The sequence below is a fragment of the Terrapene carolina genome, unplaced genomic scaffold, assembly GCF_002925995.2.
Source record: "Terrapene carolina triunguis isolate 2854851 unplaced genomic scaffold, T_m_triunguis-2.0 Scaffold189, whole genome shotgun sequence".
Classification (NCBI taxonomy): Eukaryota; Metazoa; Chordata; order Testudines; family Emydidae; genus Terrapene; species Terrapene triunguis.
In genome coordinates, this window is record NW_020664540.1 from 892921 (window position 1) to 918823 (window position 25903).

The 25903-nt window shown below is 41.4% G+C and overlaps 1 protein-coding gene across 2 annotated transcripts in view; it reads right to left on the minus strand.

Annotated features, from left to right (window-relative positions):
- Window positions 1-1866: 1866 nt before the first annotated feature.
- Window positions 1867-25903, minus strand: part of CDC42BPB (CDC42 binding protein kinase beta) — a 117693-nt gene continuing 93656 nt past the window's right edge. Inside the window, exons 24-37 of one of the 2 annotated variants that reach the window (XM_024203518.2) lie at window positions 25575-25680; window positions 25190-25326; window positions 24425-24564; window positions 22674-22755; window positions 16215-16431; window positions 15641-15703; window positions 10478-11074; window positions 8033-8130; window positions 7835-7919; window positions 7484-7601; window positions 7269-7386; window positions 6055-6157; window positions 5901-5971; window positions 1867-3649 (exon numbers count right to left, since the gene is read on the minus strand). In XM_024203518.2, coding sequence (XP_024059286.1) covers window positions 3518-3649; window positions 5901-5971; window positions 6055-6157; window positions 7269-7386; window positions 7484-7601; window positions 7835-7919; window positions 8033-8130; window positions 10478-11074; window positions 15641-15703; window positions 16215-16431; window positions 22674-22755; window positions 24425-24564; window positions 25190-25326; window positions 25575-25680 — 2067 coding nt within the window. In that variant the 3' untranslated portion in view covers window positions 1867-3517. Of the gene's footprint in view, window positions 3650-5900; window positions 5972-6054; window positions 6158-7268; window positions 7387-7483; window positions 7605-7834; window positions 7920-8032; window positions 8131-10477; window positions 11075-15640; window positions 15704-16214; window positions 16432-22673; window positions 22756-24424; window positions 24565-25189; window positions 25327-25574; window positions 25681-25903 lie in introns of both variants that reach the window. The other variant, XM_024203517.2, reaches the window with a different exon arrangement.

The window sequence follows — 25903 nt, forward strand, 5'->3', positions numbered from 1 at the left end:
GCCCAGCCAGGGGCCAGATACCCGCACCCTGTTGCACCTCCCCCCCCCCCAATACCCACACTCTCCTCACCCAGAGATCCAGAGGGAGAAAAGTCTTGATGCTCGGTCTCAGGCTTGCACGGAGTTTCCTGCATGCTGCCCTCTCCTTCCCCCAGGGCATGCTGGGAACTGTAGCTGCCAGGAACCCTCTAGCTCAGTGATTCTCAAACTTTGGTACTGGCGACCCCTTTCACATAGCAAGCCTCTGAGTGCGATCCCCCTTACAAATTAAAAACACTTTTTTATATATTTAACACCATTATAAATGCTGGATGCAAAGTGGGGTTTGGGGTGGAGGTGGACAGCTTGCAACCCCCCATGTAATAACCTCGTGACCCCCTGAGGAGTCCTGACCCCCAGTTTGAGAACCCCTGCTCTAGCTCCCTCTCCCTCCCCCCAGCAGCGTCTTTTATGTGCAATCTGGGCTCTGCAAAGTCCAGTGGCCCCTAGTGGCGGCTAGCAGCACTGCAGCCCATTTCTGTGGGGGAAAGGAAATTCTGTGCACATGTTAATTTTTGCAAAATTCTGCATTGTGCAGTGGCACAGAATTCCCCCAGGAGTATTACATTACATCCAAACCTCTGTTACTGAGTTTGAGTGCTGCAATTTAGCACTGTTATAATTAATAGAGTCACAGTTTCTAAGTTAAGCCCTTGGAATGCAAAAAACAATCAGCCCAAGAGAAGTAGAAGGCTTCACTTTTTTAGAAGATGGGTTAGTGTCTGAATACTGCATTTGGAGTTTGTTGTACTCCCTCTTGTCAGCAAACCTACATGCATCTCCAGGGAGATTCTTGGTACACCTTCCCCAAACTGGAAAGCCAGCTCAATTGCACCGCTCTGCACTATCATACAAGAGACCCATGTGATCCTTCTGGCTGATTGTGAACTCTATTAAGATTTCCATCCAGGCCTGAGTGGCTAGGAGGATAATGGTTGCTATGAGGGTGGTAAAGATCAACAAGCAGGAAAAAAATCAAATCCTTGGGAGCGCCTATAAAGGATGATGGAAATTCACACAGGAAGTATGTTAATCTAGAAGGGTTAAAGTAGAAACTAGGTTTCTTCTAAACTTCAGCTGTAACCTGCCCCATTGTAGCCAAGTACTGCAGCACATGTGGAATTCTAAAACAAAGCATTGTTCAAAATCCCTCAGTACACTAGGCACAGTAGGGGGGGAGGGATAGCTCAGTGGTTTGAGCATTGGCCTGCTAAACCCAGGGTTGTGAGTTCAATCCTTGAGGGGGCCATTTAGGGATCTAGGGCAAAAATCTGTCTGGGGATTGGCCCTGCCTTGAGCAGGGGGTTGGACTACATGACCTCCTGAGGTCCCTTCCAACCCTGATATTCTATTAAAACAATGGAACATAAACCTAGGCATTCAAATTCCCACCCTTTAACGTTTTCATAACAGTGTTTCTTTGGAACCACTGCATCCTCTTAACTTTCCTGCATCCACCATACCATTTAGGAGATGTTTCAACAGATACAGAGGTACCTTCACCTACACCTCAATCCCCAAGAAATAATTGTTTTAAATTATTTTAAAGAAGCTAACACGAATCAGGGACTCAGAATGAAAATGACAATCCTTTCTCAGATGAAGGAAAGTTACTGCAATTCCAGCACCACTAGCAAAAGGTTTTTCTTTGCCATTAAACAAGTGCACAGAAAATCACATCTCTTTTGTAATGCTCCTGAATGGCATTTCAAAATATTTCTCCTTCGTTTTATATCTTAAGTTTTAACTGAACACAGTGAATTTATTATGAAACTAAATTAAGCACCCACAGTAAAGTATTTTCACACGTCAAGACAGACCACTATGAACTTTAAAACCTCCCTCTTCTGCTTTATTGACAGGTAAATTGTTCAAAAATGTTTTCACAATTCAATAATTACAAAGACTTAGACTTACATTAAAAAAGTAAAAACCAGAAAACCCCAAAAGCAGTAGTGTCCAGCTCTAATTGAGCCCCCCTTTATCAATAATCTGAGAAAAAAGAGCAAGTACTGTCAAACACTTAATGTAACAGGATTAAATGTTGACTAGAACACTCAGTTTAAACTAAATATAAGTGCACGTCCTATACAGTGTTTCAGAAAAGAACATTAGCCATTGGTATATCATCATTAGCCCATTTAAACCAAATTTTAAATAAGTGACATCCAACTGTCATAAAATTGGCACAGAAGGCACACTAGTGTGACAATGACAAACTGGATATGCCAGCCACTGAATTAATTACAAGCTTTTAATGAAACATGGTCACAAATCTTTGATTACTAAATGTATAATACATGGAAGCATGAGATTAAATATACACGCAAGACATCACCACTGCACGTGGGCCATAGCAAAATATACAGGAGTGTGTTGTGCATCTTTCTCCATGATCAATACTTGATTAATAATCATGGGGTCTTCATGCATGTGAGGATACAATTAATGAAAAAGCAGCACCCTCGCTTACACATCCTTCATGTTCCACTTTGGTTACCAATAAAATAGACTGATGTTTTAGTATAATACAGTCCCTTAGTTCAAGCAGACTTCAAGGGTAGTGTTCCTGCAAGAATGCTTGCTAGCTAAAAAAAAAAAAAAATGTAGTGTATTTTACACTGAAAAACCGAGAGAAATTACATCTCAGAAGAGGATAGCAGGAACTAAGAGTAAAATTTGTTTTCACAGCATTATTTACTGATGTCTTAAAAGCCCTGACTAATGATCATGAACGATAAGGACTAAAAAGCAGGGTAAGAGTAAAACGTTACTGGTAATAGTCCTATGTACAAGACTAAAAAGTTGGTAGAAAGATAGAAAGACAGTTACGCAGCTGAATTGTAATGGCTAAATGAGTTAAAAGGCCACAAAACTATCACCAACTTTCATTTGACTTCCTGATGATTCTGTTGATGCTGGGAACAACCTATAGCTTCCTATCATTCCCCTAAAGACTTAGGAAACAGCTACAGGAAAAAGGGAAAAGTATATTTATCTGAGGATGTAACTCAACCTGCTTGTATTTCCTATTCAGAGGTCCAAATTCTGTCTAAAAGGATTTCCTGCTAATGAGACATTACATCATTCTATAGAAAAATAATATTTCTGATACTGCTTAGTAGTAACACTATCAGTACCTCTTCTCTATTTCTTTTTCAGCATAAGAATAAGACTATTTACTGGTGGCCTTTAATCTGACTATGCAATGAAACTGTGATAGCTGTGCAGAAATAAAATGAATGAATCAACCATAACTTAACAGTGAACAATTTTGCATAAAAAGCTTGATCACTGTTGTAGTAAAGGATTTTTCTTCATTTCAATATTTTGTATCTACAATCTGGATATATAATTATTCTTGTGCAACACTAGAGATTTAGCATCAGTCTTGGCACTAGCATCTGAGCTTTGCCTTGCTCTTGAATACTCCATGGAGTAGTGAATGATCGAAGCTGGAACGGTAGGAGCTGTAGTGTTACGCATCACAGGTTGACTGATCCAGTCCATCTAGTGTAAGCTGATTCCTATGTGGAGAATTGGGACTTGGGGGACCGCTTGGATTTGAGCTGTTAGAAGGAGTAGAGTGTTTGGTAGAATCTGAATCAGGCTGTTAAAGAGAAACAAAAAGGATTCAATTTCTTATTTAAAATACTTTACACTCAGAAGCTTTCAAGGCACTTTATAAACATAATTAAGGTACTACATTCATTTTTACATTAATTTACATTACACTCATGAAATGAGGCCTAGGTAGAAGGAATGAGCGAAAGCTAACAGAAGTTAATGTGAATATTTCCATTAGCGCCAATAGGCTTTGGATCAGTCTCCTAAGTGACTTACCAATATCACACAAGTAAGTGGTAAGGGCAGGAAAAGAACTCAGGAGTCCCTATTATTACTTTCCTCTCCTCTAGCCACTACAAAGCTTTTCCTGTTGGAAAACAGTTTATTTCTATTCAATGTAATTTAGGATTTTTCAGCAATTTTTTCCCAACTGATTTAAGTGGGCACAAAATAGGATTTGTTTGCACATATCGTAAACAAACAATTTCATTCAAATACTTTATCAACACACTGAAGAACAGAAATTATAAAATAGCTTACATGTTGCATAAGCTTTTGGCAAACAATGGCCCTGGCAGCATGAGGAAACCCGTGGGAAGTGTTTTGACTGCATGACAAAATAATCAGAGAGTTGCCAAATATCAGGCTGGAAACCCACTGCAGAAATAACAAGTGTTTACAGGAGACTCCTTCCAGTCAATAACTCAGTTAAGACCGCACTCTTCCATGATCATTTTCCAGACACCCTACTGGTTGTTGGAACTCCGCCTCCAAATCTTGGTCCTCCCTCAGCTGGCCAGTTTCCCACTATTTTGGTGAGTTGTAACCCTTAACAGTACACAAATCTGTGGCTCATGAAAAGTTTCCTAGGAAAACTGCTATCATCGCAGTCTGTTACTTCAGAAAAGGGAATTTCAATTTAGCTCATTGACTGAAAGGTGACATCGGTGAGGACTGCTGTTCACAAGATTTTGCCACTTCTGTGATATACCACCAATAAGGAGATTATTCTAACAAGATACACAATTGAGTTCATGCTGTGATAAGGCAGCAAGCCATGGGAAAACAATGATATAAAGGTGAAGGGTAGCGTTATATCCTGATTTTGCATGTGTAATAACCTATTCAATTGTAAATTAAAATTCCTAGGTAATAACCAATGTAAGATTTAACAAAAAAGTGAAAATTAAACACTTTTAAAAATTGAATACATTCCAGTATATGCATCTACAAGTAACAGCAAACAACTAGAATATGGAATGTGAGGGGGATCTAGGAAGAATATTGCAATACATAATGAAGTCAACAAGAACTGTAGGTAGTCAGCACCTCTGAAAAATCAAGACACTTATTTAGATGCCTAAACTTTAGCCACCCAATTTAAATTTTTGTTTTGTTTTAGAGCGGCTCACCCAAGGCAACACGAGTCACAGGGAGAGTTGGAATCAGAAGTCAGGGCCAAGATCTTCAAAACTGACCGGTGATCTTGGGTGCACAACTTGAAACATCTTAAAGAGGCCTGATTTCAGAAAGTAGTGAGCACCTGCACTCTGAAAATCAAGTCTTTAAAGATTTCTTAAATTGGACACCCAAAATCACTAGTCACTCTCAAAGATCTTGGCCCTCCCAGTCACATTTCCTAATATTTCACTTGCACGGGGCACATGAAAGTAAGTGTACAAAGCTTGTAAAAAATTTCACTGATGACAATACAGGTGAAAAATCCTATTTCACTAGCCTGGTGAAGGACACTTGAATTTCATGCAGTTTATACTCCTGTGATGACAGGAAGTATCCACTTGCAATCTCTTTCACCTGCAGGTAAAACCTGGCATATACTGCAAGACCTGCAAAAAAAATGGTATTACATATTTCACTGAGTCAATGTATCACTTGTTTTGAAGGATCTTGGCAACAGTCCTCCTGAACCAGTGTGGAAAACTGTTTAGTGTGGATGAGACCAGTTGGTTTCAGCACCGTTAGCGTGACTGAGTGGCTTCAGGAACACTTCAGCAATGGGTCAGCTTCTGACTGTAGACAAGACTTAACCATAGCCACTGGCACATCCTTGAAGCTTACTGTCAGAAACATCCTTTCAGTCCTCATAGCTGATGCTGGCTTCACTAATTAGCCATTAAAGGCGTTGTGCGCTAGGTAGAATCTTTGCAGAAGGAAATGCAGAACGCAATCTTTATCAAAATGTTTCCTCACAGGTACCTAAACTTTTGAGGATAGGAAAGAAACTATATAGCAACAGAACAGTGCCAGTCACCATTTAATAAAAACTACTTTACCTCTTTGTCGAACTCCTGGTCAGTGTCGGACATACTTCTCAGAGGCACAGCTACTCCCAAATCACCACCACCTGTAGAACAAAGGCATTTTACACCTCACATTGAAACAATCTATGCTTTAAATTAGAACAGACCTGCTTGTTTTCAGTCTTACTTGATGAGGGCCATGAAATGTAGGTTTTGCTTCTCTGCTGCTGCCGTGAGAGGTTGGCTGTGGGGGGACATGCTTTTTCATCTTGGGCGGAAGGTAAGACACTCTGCAGCACAAATCAAACATATCCTTAGTCAGGATCTTTCCAATTAAAGCTCCTTTCCCATGAAAATTCTAGCCTAATTCAACAGCCATGTGTTTGGAACCATTACATAGAATGGTTTGTAGAAACAAAAACTCAATGCCCCTACTTGACTGCATCCATACAGTATCAGAAATACACCCCTTTCAAACACCCTCAACGAAACACAAGGAAAAGACAGCCCCAAAGCAGCCAGAAGAACTTGGCAGGCAGCAAACCCTTTATACAGGGGCAGTGACATCACCAATTGCTGTTTTCCTGTCTCCTCCCGCTGGAAGGAAGCGTACATTCCCCTTGTCTGGGCTAGCAGAGAAGGATATGAGAGGAAAGCTGGGAATGTCAAAATGGAAGGTATAAAAGATAAAGATGTATCTTCACATCTCATTCTCTTACCTTTGTTTTATTTTAGCCGTTGACACCACAGTACATTTGTTAAATCCAAGTACAAAAATAAAGCTGTGAACACTGACTTACAAGCATGTTAGTAATTATCTTCCAACTGTGTTAGTTTTTGCTCTAGTATTGGCCAAGTGCCACAGCACACCATTCTAGTTCCTAAAGGTTTTTTAGCTACTCCTACCCTTGCTAAGGAGGCAGAGGAGGGACAGGAAGAGGAAGAAAGCAGAGGGGAGACTTGCAGTGAGGAATGGCCATTCTGGAGAAAGATTTCTGCAGAGATAGGGCTCATGTGATAGACGTGCTCAAAGCTTGTTGGAGGTGATATCAGAGCAGAATGACGAAAGGATGAGGGGGAAGGAAATTCATTCTGTTATTTTAACAAAACAAACAAGAAAAAGGAAGGGGGAAAGACTGATTATTTACAAAATACTATCAAACTCATGGCAGTGATATTTCTTTCAGCTTTCCATTTTAAAGCCAGCTAACACTTCCTTGCATAAGATTTAGAAGCACTATGCATCGTAGGAGCACACATTTCTTGAAACCATCACTTGAAAGTGACTAACAGCTCTGAAAGATTTTAAATTTAATGCTGAAACCTTATACAGTCCATCTATGTAGCTTTTCAGTCCAAAACTGAACACACATGTATCCCTCCCCATTATATTTATTTTACCAGTGGGAGATCCATGAGAACTTGCATTCCATCTCCTGGTCCCATATGAGCCACATGGTTGAAATTTGTTGGGTTAGAAATCATTTTTGATCTTAGTTCAGGGTCTCTCAGCATCTCTCTGAAAGAGAAACACTTTATGATTAATATTGTTTCACATTCATAACCTTTCCACTTCAATATGTACAAGCTGCTATGTAGAGATATTAAACCCTTACCGTCTTTGTTGTAATCTCTCTTCCTCAGGAACCTTGAAGACAAATCTTCTTTTACTTCTGGTGCGAAGCATTTGCTTTTTGCTGTTATCAGAAGTTTCTGGCACACTGAGGACAGCTCCTACTGTAACAACACATAATGCAATTACACACGTACATACCTTCAAATAGTAGAATTTATTTTCCAAAGCATGTTGACTCTGTAAAGCACACACTGCATGTTTGAAAGAAACTGGATTCTTACAATCTAAAATTTTGTCTTGCTCATGAGTTGGTGATTGTTTCAAGCTGACTGGTCATCCCATCCTAATGTCTTTCATTACACCACTCCTGCCCTCCCTCAAGACGACTAACCTGAAAACTTGTTCTTGAAATATATAAGTCGTGGAGGTTCACAATTAAGGAGATTCAGTGTGCCCTCCACATTTAATGGTCTGATCTGTTTTGGAGATAAAGGGGGGAAAAATTAACCCAGCTGCAGTGTACATTGTGAAGGAGCCTCCATTCCAAATCAGAGTTAATTAAATTGTGCAACAGAAGTGAACTACTTACCCTTCGTAGGCCAATTGTCTGAACCCATTCCATAGTGTTAACATCAAAGACATCCACGCCGTATTCACTGTACACTGTAACATAGGAAGAATTGCAACCTGGTACAGACAAAAAACAAAAGTCAAGGAGTGTTCAACAAGTCTGGAGTTGGCATACATTTGAGCATTGCTTTAACAGTGTTATATTTTCAGCTATAAGAGGAGATTAAAATATCCAGTTTTTTAAAGCCATCTCTTAAAAGAAAAAACACTTCTCTGTAAAGTTCATGTTATTTTGGTGAAAATAGAGGTTTGCTGTGGCAAATAGCCACCAATCTGCAAATCTTATTATTAATTTTGGATACATTTACTACTTTTGACTTCAAATCTTGGTTTAATACTCTCAAGATGCCGTCTACAGTCTGGACAGTGTCAGGAATGTAAATGAGTTATTCTATAGGAAATGAACTGCATTTAACATCCTGTTTAAGGCTACCATGTCTAAGGAAGCAGCTTAGTGAATTTTGAAAGTGATGCACTATAACTATACACTGACAACATGCAGTGGAGTCCCCATCTGTGAGGTAAGTCATCAATTTATGCTGCACATTTTAATGTTCATTTCCTTCCTCTTTCTATGGGAATGGTTTACATGTGCATGTTGCTCTATGCAGGTTAATGGAACATACTTCAAGAGCTTCAAACCTCACCACTTGCTTTCTCTCTTTTTGAATCCTCTACATTAGGTGTGTCAAAGAACTTTATTTTAGCTCAGAAAAAAGTAAAAAAGCAATGATCAGGCCCAACAAGCCTGGGCCTGCTCCTGACAGAAGTTCCTCAGAAAGAACAGCCATTATAGATCACGTGGTATTTAGGAGAGAAAAAAGATGTACTCAGCTGGCAGGATTGCCTCAATAAATCGCAGAAGGTAAAAACCCTAACAGGGACACAGAATTCAACAGGAGTAAATTCCTGCAAGGAAGTGATGTGTGCTCTTGTAGCTAAAAACATGGCTTCTTTCAAAGGAAGCCTAGTGTAGCTAGATATCATGAATCATGACTTCAGAAGAAACCCTCTTCCAGAAACGACTTATTCAGTCAGACACTTGCTCCACTCAAGTTAGTATCTTCATGTCCTCATCAATGAGCTTTGGAAGATAAACATACTCCATCACAAGACATAACTTCTCCAGTAAGCAATCCCTTAGGATCGAGTACATTGCTAAGGGAGAAAAAACCTTTTCTAGTTTTATGATCTCATGATGGGATAACTAACAGGAAGGGATAGAAAGGCTTCACCAGTAACACACCAGGACCAAGGCAAGGGGAGTAGGCTGGTGAAAATAACCAGATTTCTTTAGCCAGTCGAGCTTATGGTCTCTACCCCACAACAATCTGTGTCAATGCCAAACTGAGAATCAAATGTGCAAAAATCATTCTAAAAATGTTTAGAATACTAAAAGTAAACAAAAGCCTGACAACAAACCAGTGCATCTGGTTTGTTGAAACAGAGTTTTAAAGTAAATTTGCTGATTACATCCCATCCCTATGCCCTTCTCCAAACTCTTATGTACAGAACAAAGTCAGTATGGCACGGAAATAATTTCTATTCAGAATTAAAATAAAACAAACTATTAAGGTCTTGCAGTTTGAGGAATTTTACTATCAGCTGTAGCAGCTAGTTGACCGATTGGTTTAATTCATTATTTAAACAATGGCTCTTTTTTGGTCTTCAATCATTTGGAACATATAGTCATTGCTATTGAAGCGCCAAATTATTTGAGGGCTTACTATAAGCAATCAATGGAATAATGCTTAAAAAAAAGATTTCTAAGTCACTATGTAGTTCAACTCATTTGTGCCTCTTTCAAACCAACAGACCTCAAAATTACAGTGGGCTGGAAAACATGATACAATTTTGCATATTTTTGTAAACTTCCTTTTGGTTCAAAAACAATTGATACAAGTTTTATTACCAGCTCTGCCAAAAAGCAATATTTTTCTTGAACCCTGTCACCTTCTTTGTTAGTAGTTGAAAACTCTGACCTACAACTTCCTTGAAATGCTATAGAAAGTGGCCTGAAGACAGAAGTACTTTTAAACCCACTGGCGGAGCAAAGAAAGATTTTAGTAAAGAATTTTACAGTTTATGTGGTCTTTTGCTATCCTACATACAGGTTACTCTCTTAATTAATCAGACATGAACTTATTTAAAAGAAAGCGTCATCTTGCTTTATATTTTTGTTAATTTTTCTGTCTCCTGTGACTAGTAAAAACTGCTTTCCTACAGTATCCAGGAGTTTTCCACAAAATGGTCTTTATGTGGAAGAATTACTATTCTGTTAACTCATCAAAACTTAAAGCTGTAGAAATTGAAAGACAAAAAAAGCAAAATAGAATACATGCTGATTATTTTTAGACAAGTAAAGCAGCAACAGGGATATGGCAACAGAAAAACATATACATACTACAGGCAACAGGAGTTGCAGGCCACATTAGTTCCTGCATGCGTGACCTTCGACCTTGTGAATCGACGTACACTCCCATATGGCTGAAGCAAAGCAGGTATTCCTCATTACTGAGCTCCACAGCACAAAGGGCATCAAAAGACTGCTGTGAGAGGAACATAAGCGAGGGGTCATTAGGATTTACCAGGTTTATAGATTGTCCATCTCCCTGGATGTTCAACAGAGAGAACCCAGACTGGTAGCCAACACAAAGCTTGTCCTTGAACACTGCCATCCACTGTACATTTCCTGGAGCCTGAATTTCAGTGAATTTTTTATGGAAAGGTTTAGTTCTATGAATTTCATAACAAAGAACCTGTCGTTTGACTGCCACAAACAAACAAGTCAAAGAGCTTTTCTTCAGTGTTCCAGTTATAATCAACTGGCAGCCTTTAGTTTCTGGAAGTTTCACGTCAAAGTTGCTTTCTGATCCATCCAGGGAGGCCCACGGGTACAGGTGAACATGATGGTTCCTGCCACAGATGAGGATAATAATTTTCTCTTTGGGAGCAAGCTCAATCTGGTACACCTTCTTACAGTCAGCAACTCGGACTATCACTGTAATGAGAACAAAAGCCACCATGAGTAAATGACGGGAGTATATGTAGGCCTGGAAGTATTACACAGTAATGTACACATCAAAAATTTAGACTTATGCACATGTCCACTAGAAAGGGACACCAGGCCCTGGCTCCAGGCTCTCCTTGCCAATTCTTAAACATACAACCAAGAAATAAACCACTCCAATAGCACCCCCCACTTTTCAACCATGTAGTCACATAGCTCCAGCAACCCTCAGCAGCAAAAAACATACGTAAGGTCCTTAAGATCTCCTTCCAGAGCCTTCACATTCCCTCACAGCTAAGGGAAAACAAACATGCCTTGTGTGTGACTGTATGGATGCCAGTTAATGACTCCACTTCCAGAGAAAAAACATTTACACCATTAATAAATAAAGGAGAAAGATGGGAAAGGGGGGAAGAAAGACAGGGTTTTTTAAAGCCAAAGATAGGAAAACTCTTTGTATTGTGATATTAGACAAAAGTTCTTTGACTGAAGTGCAGAAATGGGATGGTAGAGAGAACTAAAAAAATATAAGAGTGAAAAATAAGCATCTGCAGAATAGTGACTGGCTCTAGCAAAGCATTCAGTATTTCATGAGGTTTAAATAGGCCAGACCAAGCAATTATGAAATAGGGAACATTAATATATTAATATTTCATAGTCATGTACACGTTATCTTATAAAACTTTAATCAAGATCAGAGTTTTACTTTATTACTAGTGAAAATATTTAAGTAAATAATATTTATAAATAATAAATACTGGCTAAAATAAAAAATATATCCCCCTTGGGAGCTTGGACAGTGATTGGTAAAGTAGTCTGGCAAGGTATCTGGTTCTACAAATACCCCCCAAAAAACCTTAGGATTTTGGACCACATGTAATCAAATGTCCTTGTAGATTTTGCCCTACTGGCATAGAAACACAATATATTTGCAGAAATGTTCTAAGAGGTAAGTAGTAATTTCACGGTTAACCATGTCTTGCCACAAATAAAATGTAACTTTTGCTTGTTGTCCAAGCTTAGCCCTCATATTTTAAGTTTAATGTACACGTAAGCTGTTTACAGAGATCCTGGTCAGTGCCATTAGATATAACCAGATGTCAATGAATTTGCATTAAAAATAACAGCTGCTGTGGAAAAAAAGGATGAGAAGATTACTACTTATAAAAACATTTCAGTCAAATCCAGGAACTTGCCATAGCACACAGTACAAACATTTAATGCTTACATAGTTTTAATTTGCTGAAAAACTAAGGTGGTATAATATTCTTACTCTGTACTTCTTGTGATAATTAAGTGTAGTAGAGAATCACTTTTAAATACTTTTAATGAAATGAGTATGCAAATTACATATGTAACTTTACTCATGTAAAGAGTCATATACTGAAGTCAATGGGATTACTCACATGAGTCAAGTTACATTCATACTTAAGTGTTTACAGGATAATAGATATACGGAGTATAATGAAAAGAGCAGTATTTAATACCACTAAGAATGGATTCCAAATAAATCTTATTTCATAGGCTATAAAACAGTTCCTCAAGCAGTGAAACTTATGAAATCTGTTCATATACCATCAAGACCATTGCCAATTCTGTCATTATGTAATATATAAAATTGAACAGGAACAAAATGTTCAGGCATTTCTTTTTACAAGAAGTAGAACCACCATCTTCTGGAGAGAGAGCTAGAATAAATTGTTGTATATTTTCCCCTTTTCCTTTTTAAAACAAACATTTTACACAATTCCACAGTGTATTATGTCAGTATTTTCTTATAATACATCTTTGACAGTAGTTTTTAGTCAATGTGTTTCTATTAAATTTGTTTAAGTCCAATAAAAATAATGAATCAAGAAATAATGTACTTTACATTTTATATTTATTGCTATATTTTCTGTCAAAGCATAATTCTTGCAATACTGCAAACTGAGTATTAAATAATTTACAGATTAAGTTGCATTAGGAAGAGGAAATTAGATTTTGGATTGCCAGAGGGATTTAAGAACTTCACTTACTGTATGATATTAACATTGGTGACCTATTTCTTGACACTGTAATTAAAGTACTATAAAAAGAGGTAATTAAAGACCTGTCCCTCAGGGAGTTTCAGGACACTAATAGTTTTGAAAAATGTAAAGACTGGGTGTGCCTGAGTAAAGTTGCCCCTGTATCTTTTAAATCTGCATAACTGCATATCATGGTCTCCAACACCACTTAATTTCTCCATAGCTTTTAGCCAACTGGCTTTGAAGGGGTGGTTAGCTACTATGGTGAGATTAGATAGAAACAGACCTATCATATAGTTAAGGCTGTAAGACGGGGTGGGCAAACTTTTTGGCCTGAGGGCCACATCGGGGTTCCGAAATGGTATGGAGGGCTGGGTAGGGAAGGCTGTCTCTCCCCAAACAGCCTGGCCCCTGCCCCCTATCCACCCCCCGACTGCCCCTCCCCGAACTCCCCCCCCCCCCCACCCCCCCCCCCCCCCCTCGTCCCCTGACCACTCCCTCCTGGGACCCCCTGCCCCTAACCGCCCCCCTGGGACCCCATCCCCTATCCAACCCCCCCAGTCCCTTTCGGAATGCGGCCCTGCGAACATGGGCGGAGGACTCAGAAGGAGCAGGGGCAGCTGCGCAGCCAGAGAGAAGCGGTGGTTTCCCCTTTAAAGTGCCGCTTCTCTCTGGCCGGCTGCGTGGCCGCCCGGTGTTCCTCCTGAGTCCTCCGGGCCCGTGCTCGCGGCGCTCCTGCCGCCGGCACCGCCCGCCTGCTCCCCTGGGGCTGCAGGTGAACCTCTCTCCCCTGTCCCCCACCCAGCGGCGCAGTGAGCTGAGGCTGCAGGGGAGGGGCCGGGGGCTAGGCTCCTCGGCCAGGAGCTCAGGCGCTGGGCAGGACAGTCCCGCGGGCCAGATGTGGCCCGCGGGCTGTACTTTGCTCACCTCTGCTGTAAGATCTTACTGGGCCACAAAAGCCAGATGTAATTATCACCTACCCTTCTGGCAGGAAAGTATCAGTCTTGTACGAGTTGCTTATAATGCCAGAGAAAACAAAAGGACCTAAAAAATTACTTAGGGTGTTGTGGAAGATGGAAAAATGCAAGTGGCAGTAGCATCTGATGAAGTGGGTATTCACCCACGAAAGCTTATGCTCCAATACATCTGTTAGTCTATAAGGTGCCACAGGACTCTTTGTTGCTTTTAACTTTTAGCATGTATCCCTCCCCAGAAGGATATTTTGTCTAACACATATAATTCAATGTATTAACTAATCTGTTCTGAGAATAGACATCACTTGCAATACTTCACAGCATAACGAGGTAAATATAACACTGCTATGATTTTATCTCACAGCCTTACCACAGAACTATTTGTGCTTTGCAGTTTGATGGAAAAGGGGCAGATATCAGGATTAGTTACCACTGAGACGTCACCATGTTCATTTCCATTAGTAACCCTCTCAGTTCACCTGCCCTCCCTGCTGGACTAAGGTACACTTCCCACCCCCCCTCTTTTTTCTTTTTTGGTCGGTCTCTGGAAAATCAGGCTGCAGGGAGAAACACCTCCACTTCCTTAATACATTAGCTGTGATGGCTGGTAATTAAGGGCTAAACCCCAACTCTGTCTGGAGTAGGGCTGCACAGGATCTCACTGAAGGGCTAAGTAGCAGTCCTCTTTTCACTGTGTTGCCTGGAGCCTACTGTGTACGCGTGCTGCTGGCCCTGGCAACCAGTGCTCCAGGAAAGGTCAGAAACAGCCTTGGCCAAATCCACTCGCTGCTACCAGTGTAAGAGGAAAGTGGAGGACAGCCCTTAGAATGAGAAGCAGGAGGAGTGGCAGAGAGGGGCTCTGAGTAGGAAGCTGTAGGGGAACCTCAGTGCAAGGAAGGAGAGGCTGATAAGAATAGTAGCAAGGGGAGGTCCAGCACCTACAGATTCAACACTCTCTTTGACTGCCAGCCACCATCATAGACTAAAATGTTAAGTCAATAGCAGCAGCAATCAAATTTCTTTTATTGTGAGGCAGAAAAAAAAAAGGAAGAAAATGCAAAAGGCATGAATAATAGAAAGCCTCGCAAACCTAACAGCAGTATTCAACATGCTAGCAAAAATATAAACAGCAACATCCTGTTATATTCCAGTGTAAGTTATGACGGTGCAGGTTGGAACAAATCAGCCTCCAGGTTAACTTATTGAAGTTACCAGTTTTCTCTCTCAACTCATTCTAAATAAACCATGAATTTTTCTTCAATGAGTGCCTGGCTATTCATTGCACAAACACTAGTGCTGTGCGCTCTGAATCCTGGAACTTCAGGTGAGGTTTGTGTCACCTACTATGCCCAGTGAGTTGGCCCCTTAATTTTAGGCAGCCAGCTAAGTATAACGGTAATGACCCAATTAGTGTTTATACCTCACATTCAAATTTCCATCTTTTGTCAGTTAACTGCGTGCTGGTATAAACTATACATGAAGGGCTATTATGTAATCTATATTAAAACAGCACAAAAATTTATGGAGACCATTATTCATTATGCAATTACTGCAAACACGGAGATCTAACTTACCATCACGGGTCACCTCTACCACATACAGTCCTTCTTCTGAACCAATTGCTATTCTATCTCGATCTAAACAAGAGGGAAAGGAAAAAACAGAGATATGAATCCAAGTATGTATAATGATAACTTTAAAACTACACTTGTTCTCTTTGAAAGACATTGGAAAATGTTCAAAAACCAATAGCTGAAATAGCCTTGCAGAAAATAATTTTAAAATAGTTTTATGTGATGTAAGTTTATGCTTTATTTTAGATAAAGAACACGATGTGTTAACTATTTTGCTCAAGAAAATAAGCAAAACAATAAGTACAACCAAATGGTATAGGGTTTTTCTTTAACCACACTTTTTTTTCCCCCCAGTGAAATCAAAATTATGCAAGTACTTCTTACTGCAAACAGAGTTAGTATTTTGAAGGGAAAATTAAGATTAGCATTTTAAAAAATGTTTCATGCCATCAAACTTCTATGGGAAGAGATTCAGCTGAGGAATGAATTTAAGGTGTCAGCACGTTCAAAATTGTAGTTCACCATGAAGTTATAGCAGTGCACACAGTTAAATGTAAGGTTAGAGTGGACATACCTACAATAGCAGCAGCTAAACTTGTTTTAATAAGAGGCAGTGTACTGTCATAGGCTTCTTGTGGAATATGTACAACTTGGTTTTTAAGTCTGTTTTTGTGCAGGATAGATTGCAACCCTTCCAGGATTCCAACCCATTTTCTCTTTTCATTCTCATTTTCTGTCAGGATCAGTAGTGAACAGGTCTTTGAAGGGAAGCCTAAGAGAGAAGCTGTCACCTTAACAGACAGAGAAAACAAAATTAACACCTATGCAACAAACACATTCTCTATATATAGCAGGGGTAGCCAGACTTTTTTTGTGGCTCTTTTACAGTTAAAGTTTGGCTCACAGAACCTTCCTCCCCACCCCATTCTCTGCCTACCAGACTGGGGATGGGAGCTTCGGGCAGGGTGGTGGTGTGCTAGGTGCTTCTGCCAGAGATGATTGGTGCCTGCTGAGTGAGTGAGTGAGGCACAATCTAAAGGTTCCCCACAACAGCTTGAGTCACCCTCCCGGGCATGTCCCTCCTCTTACTCTCACCGGCCTCTACCTGCAGCTCCCAGTTGTTAGTTCCACACGCAGGGAGAGGCAGTGGCAAACAGCTGGGAGTTGCAGGGAGGGGTTGCTGCTTTAGCTCTGTGGGGAGAAGCAGCAGCAAAAGCAGTGGCTCTCCCTGCAGCTCTCAGCTGTTTGCCGCTGCCTCTCCCCACAAGCAGCTCACTGGCTCCAGCAGCTGCCAATGAGTGAGGGGGCCCGACCACACCATGTGACCGAGTGGCGCCAGCAAACCCTGGGAAAAATCGGGGGGAGGGATGGGGAATGTGACCCCGCCTCACGCCTGCAGAGGCTGAAGCCCCGAGCCCTGGCAGGCGCACCCCATCTCTCGAACTTCTGAAGATTGTCGTACATGGCTTGGAGGGTCAGTAAGTTTGGCCACCCCGATACTGTACAAAAACAGAACTTTACTTATAAGAGTTCTATAAGTATCAGCTTCAAGACGAATGTAAATGGTATATAACATAGTATGCCTCTTACATGCTACACAGAGCACCACCGTACCTACTTTTTCAAACAACGCAGTCTACAGTGATAATATTCAGGGCTTTCACAGATTTAGTTAATGAATTTTGAGCCATAGATATGAACCAAAAAAAAAAAAATCTACATTCTATTCCCCAAATGATCTATTTTAAGGCATGCTAGTAATGGAAGTTGGTCTCTCCTGTACTGGAATCACAGTAGCATACAATAATTCTTCCTGAAACACAAACCTTTAATTCTCTATTGATTTCTATTGAAAAATGAAACCTTTTTGTACGTTGAGAAAGATGCATTTAAATTGCTATGAACTGTACTGAACTTCCACAATTTTGTTGCTTACTGGTATACAGTATTTACAATATATTTACCTGGACTGAAGGAATAAAACTCATTTCTGGATGAAAAGTTATGGGAGCCCAGTCTCCAGCCTGGACATCTATACTGCAATTTTATAGCCCAGCAGCTTGAGCCCTGTGAGCCCAGGTCAGCTAACGTGGGCCAGCTATTGGTGTTTTACTGCAGTGTAGACACCCTGAGGAGCCGTGGCCAGGTCCTCTGTATTGTTGGCAGAAATGACCACACAGACTCAAACTTGTGGGGTTCCGAAATCATGCCCACATTAGAACCTGGGTTAGAGCCTAGTTTTCCTTTTGAGAAGTTTCAGCCACTAGTTATCCAAAGTTTTCCCAAAAAATCCGCCACCCTGCAATTGCAAAGATGCTACTCATCGCTTTGCTAGGGCATCTGCTTGTCAGGATCATAAGTTGTCTTTCAGCCACTACAATGGATGCCACAGACATGGCAGAAAAAGAGGGTATTTACCAGTAACTGGAGGTTCTTAGAGATATGCAGTCCCTATTTGTATTCCACATGTGGGTGCGCGTGCACGCCACGCGCCTGAGTCCGGAAGTGTTTCTTAGCAGTATCCATTGACCCGCAGGCATGCAGTGCATCCCCTTGTGCTCACAGCTGAGGGTATAGAAAGCAGTTTGGGTTGATGCCTCTCCAGTCTCCCTCTTACCATTGTGCAGTCCAGTGCACAGCAGAGGGGATGGAGGTGGGTAGTATAATACAAATAGGAAACATACATCTCAAATAACCTCCAGTTACTTGTAAGTAACCTCCTTTCCTTCTTCGAGTGATGGTCCCTATATGTATTCCACATGTGGGTGATTTGCGAGCAATGGCCAGTGTGGAGGTGGGTGTGAGGATGCGCAGTACGGCTTGGCCCACAGCTGCGTCTGTAGCCACCTCTTGTGCGATGGTGTAGTGGGTTGTGAACGTGTGGACAGAACACCAGGTTGTTGCATGACAGATGTCTTGCCACGAGATGTTTGTGAGGCAGGCCGATGTGGCTGCTTGTGCTTGCATAGAGTGCGCTGTGATTATCAGGTGGGGTAAGTTGGATTATGTGTAGCATTTGCAGATGGCACCCAGAGACCCATCTGGAGATTCATTGGGAGGAGAGGGCTTGGCCCTTGGATTGTTTGGCGATGGTCACAAATAACTTCACTAATGTGTGAAATAAGCGAGTCCTGTTGAGGTAGAATGCCAGTGCATGGTGGGCATTGAGGAAGTGCAGGACTCTGTCCATGTGGGAAGCATGTGGTTTGGGGTGGAAAAGTGGTAAATGGATGCACTAATTTAGGTGGAACTACGACACTACCTTTGGGAGGAATTTAGGGTGTAGTCGTAATGACGCTTTGTCCTTGTGGAATACAGTGGGAGGAGGAGGTGAGAAAGGCACTGAGCACAGCCTGTGGACTGGTAGAGAGCTGAGGGCAAGACCTGACATTTTGAGAGCAAGAAGGTAGTCAAGGATGATTGGTATATATGTTGCACAAAGTGGGTGGTGATTGTGGTGAGCCCATAACATGAAGCATCTTCAGTTAGCTCGATAGTAGGCCCTGGTGGATGCTCTCCTGCTCTGGTTAAGGATGTGATGTACCGGGGTGGAGCATGCCGTTACCCTCGAGCTCCATCCACTTACCAGGCCGTGACATAAAGAGGGGCAGGACTGGGATGCCGGATCTGGCCCTGATCTCGTGTGTGGAGATCCAGGGTGCTTGGAGGCAGAATAGTATGTGTGTGGAGAGTCTGAGGAGGTCCGTGAGCCAGAACCGACGGGGGCAGAACAGGGCTATGAGTACCACAGTGACCCAGTCTCAGCAGATCTTGCATAGCACTTGTGGTAGGAGAGGAATGGAGGAAAAAGGCATAGCGGAGGTCCCCTGTCGGGGGAGGAGGCGCATGTCGCCTTGCAAGTTCTCCCCTATTGTTCCCCTGCAACAATAAAGGGGCAGTTTTTGACTCTCACGAGTGGCAAAAAGTTCCGACTGAGGGTTGCCCCATTTGTCAAAGAGGTACCACAGCTCCCACTTGTGACTGAGGTAGAGAGTCCGGCTCAGGGTGTTGGCCAGGGAATTCTGGGTGCCTGAGAGATACGTGGCTTGGTGCTTCATGAACCAGTTCCAAAGGTGGATGGACTCGGAGCAGAGGGAGGGAGACTTGGCGCTGCCCTGCTTGTTGATGTACACAACCACTGCAATGTTGTCAAAGAACAGTTTAATGTGGGGAGACTGGATGAGCAGCAGAATGCTTGATATGAGAGATGGACTGCCCACGGTTCTAGCATGTTTATGTGCATCCTGGCTTCCCGTGACATCCACATTCCCTGGGCTGTGTGACGGTCCAGGTGAGCTCCCCAACCTGCCAGGAAGATGTCTGTTGTGATGGCAGTCATTGAGATGGGAGGGTGCGACCATGACCTTTGAAGGATTGGTCCACCATGTGTGGGAGGCCAGCGCTGTCTGGGGAACTATGACCCTGACCTGCATATGGTCCGCGTTGGGTCTGTAGACAGAGAGGAGCCACATCTGGAGGCAATGCATGTGCACATGTGCATGCAGTGTTACGTAGGTGCAGGCTGCCGTATGGCCAAGAAGAGAGAGACAATGGCAGACCGCTTGCGATAACGGTTGTCAGTGTTGCAAATTGGCCTGCTGGAAGGAAAGGCCCTTGCCATGCTCGAGTTGAGCTGTGCTCCAATAAAGTGGACCATCTGTGTAGGTATCAACACCGATTTTTCCTCATTGATGCAAATACCTAGAGATGCCAGAAGAATGCAAAGGGTAAGGATGATGGGGGTGACTTCTTGTTGTAACATCACAAGGAGCCAGTCGTCTAGGCAGAAATATATTGAGTAGCCGAGGCACTGCATTTGGGCAGCCACCATGGCAAAGACCTTTGTGAACACTTGCAGAGCCATTGCTGTGCTGAAAGGGAGGACCTGGAATTGGTAGTGATGGTGCCCTATCGGAAAATGGAGAAATTTACAGTGGGCTGGGTGAATGTCCACGTGGAAGCAGGCATCCTTCATGCCGAGAGCCGCGAACCAGGCTCCCTAGGGGAGGGATGAGATAATCAGTGCCAGTGTCACCATATAGAATTTGAACTTTCTGATAAAGATGTTCAACACCTGAAGATCGAGAATGGGGTGGCGCCCTCCTCCCCTCTTCAGGATGAGGAAGTATGGGGAGTAGAAGCCTCGTCCTGTGTAGTGAGGTGGGACATGCTCTATGGCTCTCTTGAGGAGGAGAGCATTCGCTTCTTGTTGGAGAATGCGTTGATGGGAAGGAACTCCAAGAGGGGCGGGGGGGAATGATTTGGGGGGGGTGGGTGCAGATGCAGCGGGAATGAGAGAAATTCTATGCAGTATCCATGGTGGATGATCTCCAGTACCCAACTGTCTGTGGTGATCTTGCCCCAATTGTGGACACATAGGGCAAGATGGCCCCCAAAGACGATATGGGGTGCCGCAAGTGGCATGAGGGGAGGTTCATGGGTCTCTACTGCCACATCAAAACTGAGGTCTTGGCTCCCTTGACTGCATCTTTTCCTGAGCACCATTTGGGACAGATCTAGCTCCTAGGGAAATGTTTTCTAATATGCCTGGGAAAGGAGTCTTTTTGGATATTGCCCTTGAACCAGAGAGTATAACTAACTGATTGTGGAAATAATTAAAAAAAAAAAAAAAGCTATTTTCTGAATTATTTGAAGGTCAAATTCCTCCTCGTCTTTCTTTCTGACTGAGGAATGAGGCATATTCTTTTCTGCTCTTCTCCACTGTGGCTAGTCAGTTTTACTGTGTTCTTATTGGGAGACACTGTGGTGGTAAGTTTTTCCCCTTCTGAGCCAGACAGAGCCTTACATTCAGGGATGTGAGCACAGAGGTTACAGAGTACGGACTCAGGCAAGACCATTCTGTGTGCTTTGCATGTCTGGATCTCATGAAGCACTCTGCACAGCATGACTGCCATATTCAAAAGATCGCTCCTCACCCCCCCACCCCCCGACCCAGAAACATCCACTCACTGCACTGAGAAGAGGGGAGCGGGCAGAAAATTAATTTTAAAAGTTGGAAGGAAGTGTAAGAAAAAAAGTAAGAAAGGAGAAAAAACAGTAAATACAGGTGCAAATTCTCACTGAATTAAAAAAGCTGCAGGCACACTTAAGCTGCCTCTGCTGCCTCTCCGACACAGAACATTCACAGCTTTGCTTAGGGGATGGGAACAAGTGATTGGGATTGCCTGCTCTTTTACTCCTGTGCTCCATGGATATGGGACTCCATCTTAATGGACAGGATCACAGAGATATACTTGGAGAAATTAATGTTTTCAGATGCAAAACTCAAGAGATTAAAAGCAATGAATATTTTTTGTCTTTAAAAGACACAATGTTCATCTTGTTCCAAATTAAAGATGATCTATAAAAAACTAAAACAATCTGTTCAGTACAAAGTCCTTAGATGACCAAATAAATACATTAAAAGGTGAACTGAGAACTAAGGAAAGTTATTTCTTCCCTTTATTGATCTTCTAGAATATATAAATATGATTGTTAAATGGTTTTAAAAAGTATTCCTTATGTGGTTTTTACATTAGGTAATCAGAAATAGTGACAAGGAAGGGATGCTTCAAGTGGAAGTCTGGCAAGCCACAGCTCAGGTTTTACCCTGCGATGTCACCATGCAAGTCCCTAAGATTGTTGCCAGAATTCTCCACAGCAAAGAGAGGAAAACCAGGATCTGATCATTCCAATGTAAAACCCAAAAACCAAAACAAAACCACTTATTTTTAAAATAAAGGAAACTATTTAAACATGACAATTTTATAGATCATAAAGAGCACACACAAAAATCTTTTGCATTTCATGGTTCACCTTTAAGAAGAATGCCATAACCCTTTCCACCACCTTTAGAAACTCCTTTTAACGTGTTATTTGAGATACTTCTGCAAACTGATAAATATCATATTGTGCATTAAATGGTAATTGGGAACTGTAAGCATATATATGGATGACAATTAACAATGAAAATACAACACTAATATTAAACATGCATTTTTTCCTAAGAAAGAGCAAATTAAAACAGTCATACCCTGAATATACAAGGGATGTCTTTACGGGTTGCATGTATTACATCTGATGCTAGGACAGAGCTCACACAAAAATCTTCATCTCTGGTAAGAAAACAAAAAATATAATCACTAACAGGCTAACACAACTTGTTAGAGAAACCTTCTCAACTGAGTGCCAACTATCACTATTATTTTGTATTGTGGTAGCACCTAAAAGCCACAATTAGGATTGGTGCTCTGTTGTGCTAGGAATTGTATGAACAGAAAGAAAAGAAAAGACAGTCCTTGTCCCAAAGAGTTTACAATTTTAGGTCCAGAGCCTGCATTTTACAGCAGGGCCTGCTGCATCTGTGGGGGCCCATTGAAGTCAATGGGCTCCAGGCATGCTCAACGCAGTCTACTGGAATGTCAGTGATTGATTAGGACTATTACCCTAATGATTTGGAGAGAGTTAGTTGCTCTTTGAAGCCAAAGACGACATTAGAAATATAAACAATTCACACCTAAGAGTGTAACAAGGTAAGAACATTTGCAGAGCCTATATTCAAAGGATTAAGCAACATATCTCGTCTGTTTGCTGGATTAAAATAAGGGAATATTTAGATTTTCAAAGCAGCTAGTTTCCCACTTTTTGTGATCATAGAAACGAACAGTGTAAATCACAAACTCATGTACTTTAGATGGTGTCCTTCTATAAAGGGATTGTCTATACTGGGATTTTTAATTGCATTGTAAATGTAAGCAGACAGCATTATTTGCTCCTACCATAGTTAAACATAACCAGGAACAAACCTTGGTGTCCTGTCCACACAGTAACTTACACTGTATTGGTCAACTTGTGTTAAAACACAACTAAAAATTCCAGTGTAGATAAGCCCAAAGAGGCAACCTTTCACCAATGGATAAAGCACTGCTAGGAGTAACGTCTGGCTGAGCTGCCTCAGGCAATCTACTAATGTGAATGTTATTTGCAGTGCCTCACATTTCTACTCTTGAACGCTATGGAATGTCACATGCACAGGAGATCATCAGTGTCAACTCTCAAACAGAATTACTGAGAGGAAAGAGCAGAGTATCTGTCACTCTATGGCACTAGGCCTTATTGGAGGGGATCGTTCATCAAGGGAGTTGTGTAAGCAGATTCTACACTAAAGAAAGGCATAAAGGTGTTTAACATTACAGGATGTGCCACTTTTACTGCATCGTAACCAAGGGAAATTTTATTTTAGTTTACTGGGTAAAAAATGGAGAGAAATAACCGGCTTGTTGTAGGAAAAAAGTCTCCTGTGCTTAAAAGAAAACAGTTAGATGTAAAAACATGATGTCTGTAACCAATAAAGTCAAGGAGTGCTGGGGTAATCTACAGTCTAAATTGGCAAACTCAAAGCTTCCTGGAGAACTGCTTTAATGTACTCAGTTTTTCCAAGGTTCCTGAAATTGCTAGCTATGTGTTACCTATAATTTGCTTGTTTGGGATAGCTCTTTCCCTGTTCACAGCCTGCACATCCCCTGTGCCCTACTTTATCTTGATGAGTTTCCCCAAGACACACATCAAACTCTAGGAGAACACACTAACATTATGTGATTTCAAAGAAAATGAAGTGTCACACCACTTCTTACTGCTTAAATTAACCGTAAGTCCATGTATAGGAGGCATAAATCATTTCAGAACAGAGCTCTTATGTTACAAGAGCTTCTTATATACTGCTTAGAGGCACTTGATATAGGAAAAAATAAATGGAAGTTTTCTAACTACCATGGCAACACAAACCTGAGATCCAACACCTGACTTGCAACAACTCCAGGCTGGGTGGATTTTCCTTCAGGCACATCATATAGAAATAGTTTGCAGTCACAGACAACTGCATAGGCCCTCTGCCACCCCTTCTTAACTCCTGTAGGCTTTGGAACCTGCATGTAAATAATGGATTGTTCATTATATGTAAAAATGGTTATATAGACATAAGAAGAGAGGAAATTTAGAAAGGCGTGGAGACTCGCATGAGAGTCAAATGAACCTGAACACCAAATTTTGGTTATAATTAACATTGGTGGAAAAGTGTCAGTGTACATGAAATTTCAAAGAAAAGCAGAACATTTCTTTATGAAGTTCCCCCATTCTCTGTCCAGGTTTAATAAATACTTTCAACTTTTCAAGTGGTAAACCCAGGACATGTCTTTTCAGAGATTCCACAGATGCCAAATTGGTGACAGAGTTTACTTTTTTAGTCTACATTTCTCTCTGCCATAGCAAGAATTCTTTTTCCCTCAAAGAAGGTTTTTCTTTTTTACGTTTGTGGCAATTTCAGCAGCCAACTTCTAGTCCGCCAAGTAAAACCACCTGTTTCTCAAGGATTAGCATTAAGGGCATTAGTGTAAATTGTACGCAACCCAGGGCTTTAGCACAATCTGGGGATGGAGTTAAACATAGTTAGGGTTTCCAGCTACAATACAAGACCAAACAGCATCTGCAATTTAAGTTTGCAGTTATACTTTGGAAAAATATCACTCATGTCCAAGGTCAAAAGATTCTTACCCTAACATAACCTTTGTACGCCATTCCTATCCCTCTTTGCACATCTACTCCGAGAGGCCTTTTGGCTTGCTCAGGGGGTATAGGACAGACCTGAGGCGCACTGTCCTTGCAGGAAACATGGCATGCGAATGAACACACTGAGAACAAAAAAGAAAATCTATAATGAAATCATGTTATGAAGATGAATTCATCTTAATAGGTGATGCATATTTTCTACTCTTGGAATCAGGAGACCAATGAATTCAATTGAAATTGCCTGCCGAACATACATACAGACAGACGCTCCCCCCGTTCCAGAACACCTTGTGTAGGTTGAATTTTGCATAAGTCGGGAATGATTTTTAGGTTAGATGACTGAAAATTCAGAATGGTTTAACTGACTCACCATCGCAGGCATAGCCTTGTCGAACTAATCCCACCATGAGAGATGTGCAGTGACTGCACTGAGTAGGGCTTGAAAAGGACTTGATATTGAGTTGGTGAGCTTTAGGCTGAAAGATAAATTCAGGATAAAATAAAGCTACATGATAAGGCAGACCCATCAACTCCTATCGCCATAGGATATGTTTATCTTTATGTTATTAGCTTGAGGGAATTATAAAATACTGTTTTCTTGTAACTAACAAACTTGTCAGAAGTCCTGCAAGACGAAACTTTCTCTCAAAGTCATGTTGTATATTCTTTTATTTCCAATTTAAGAAAGACACACCCATG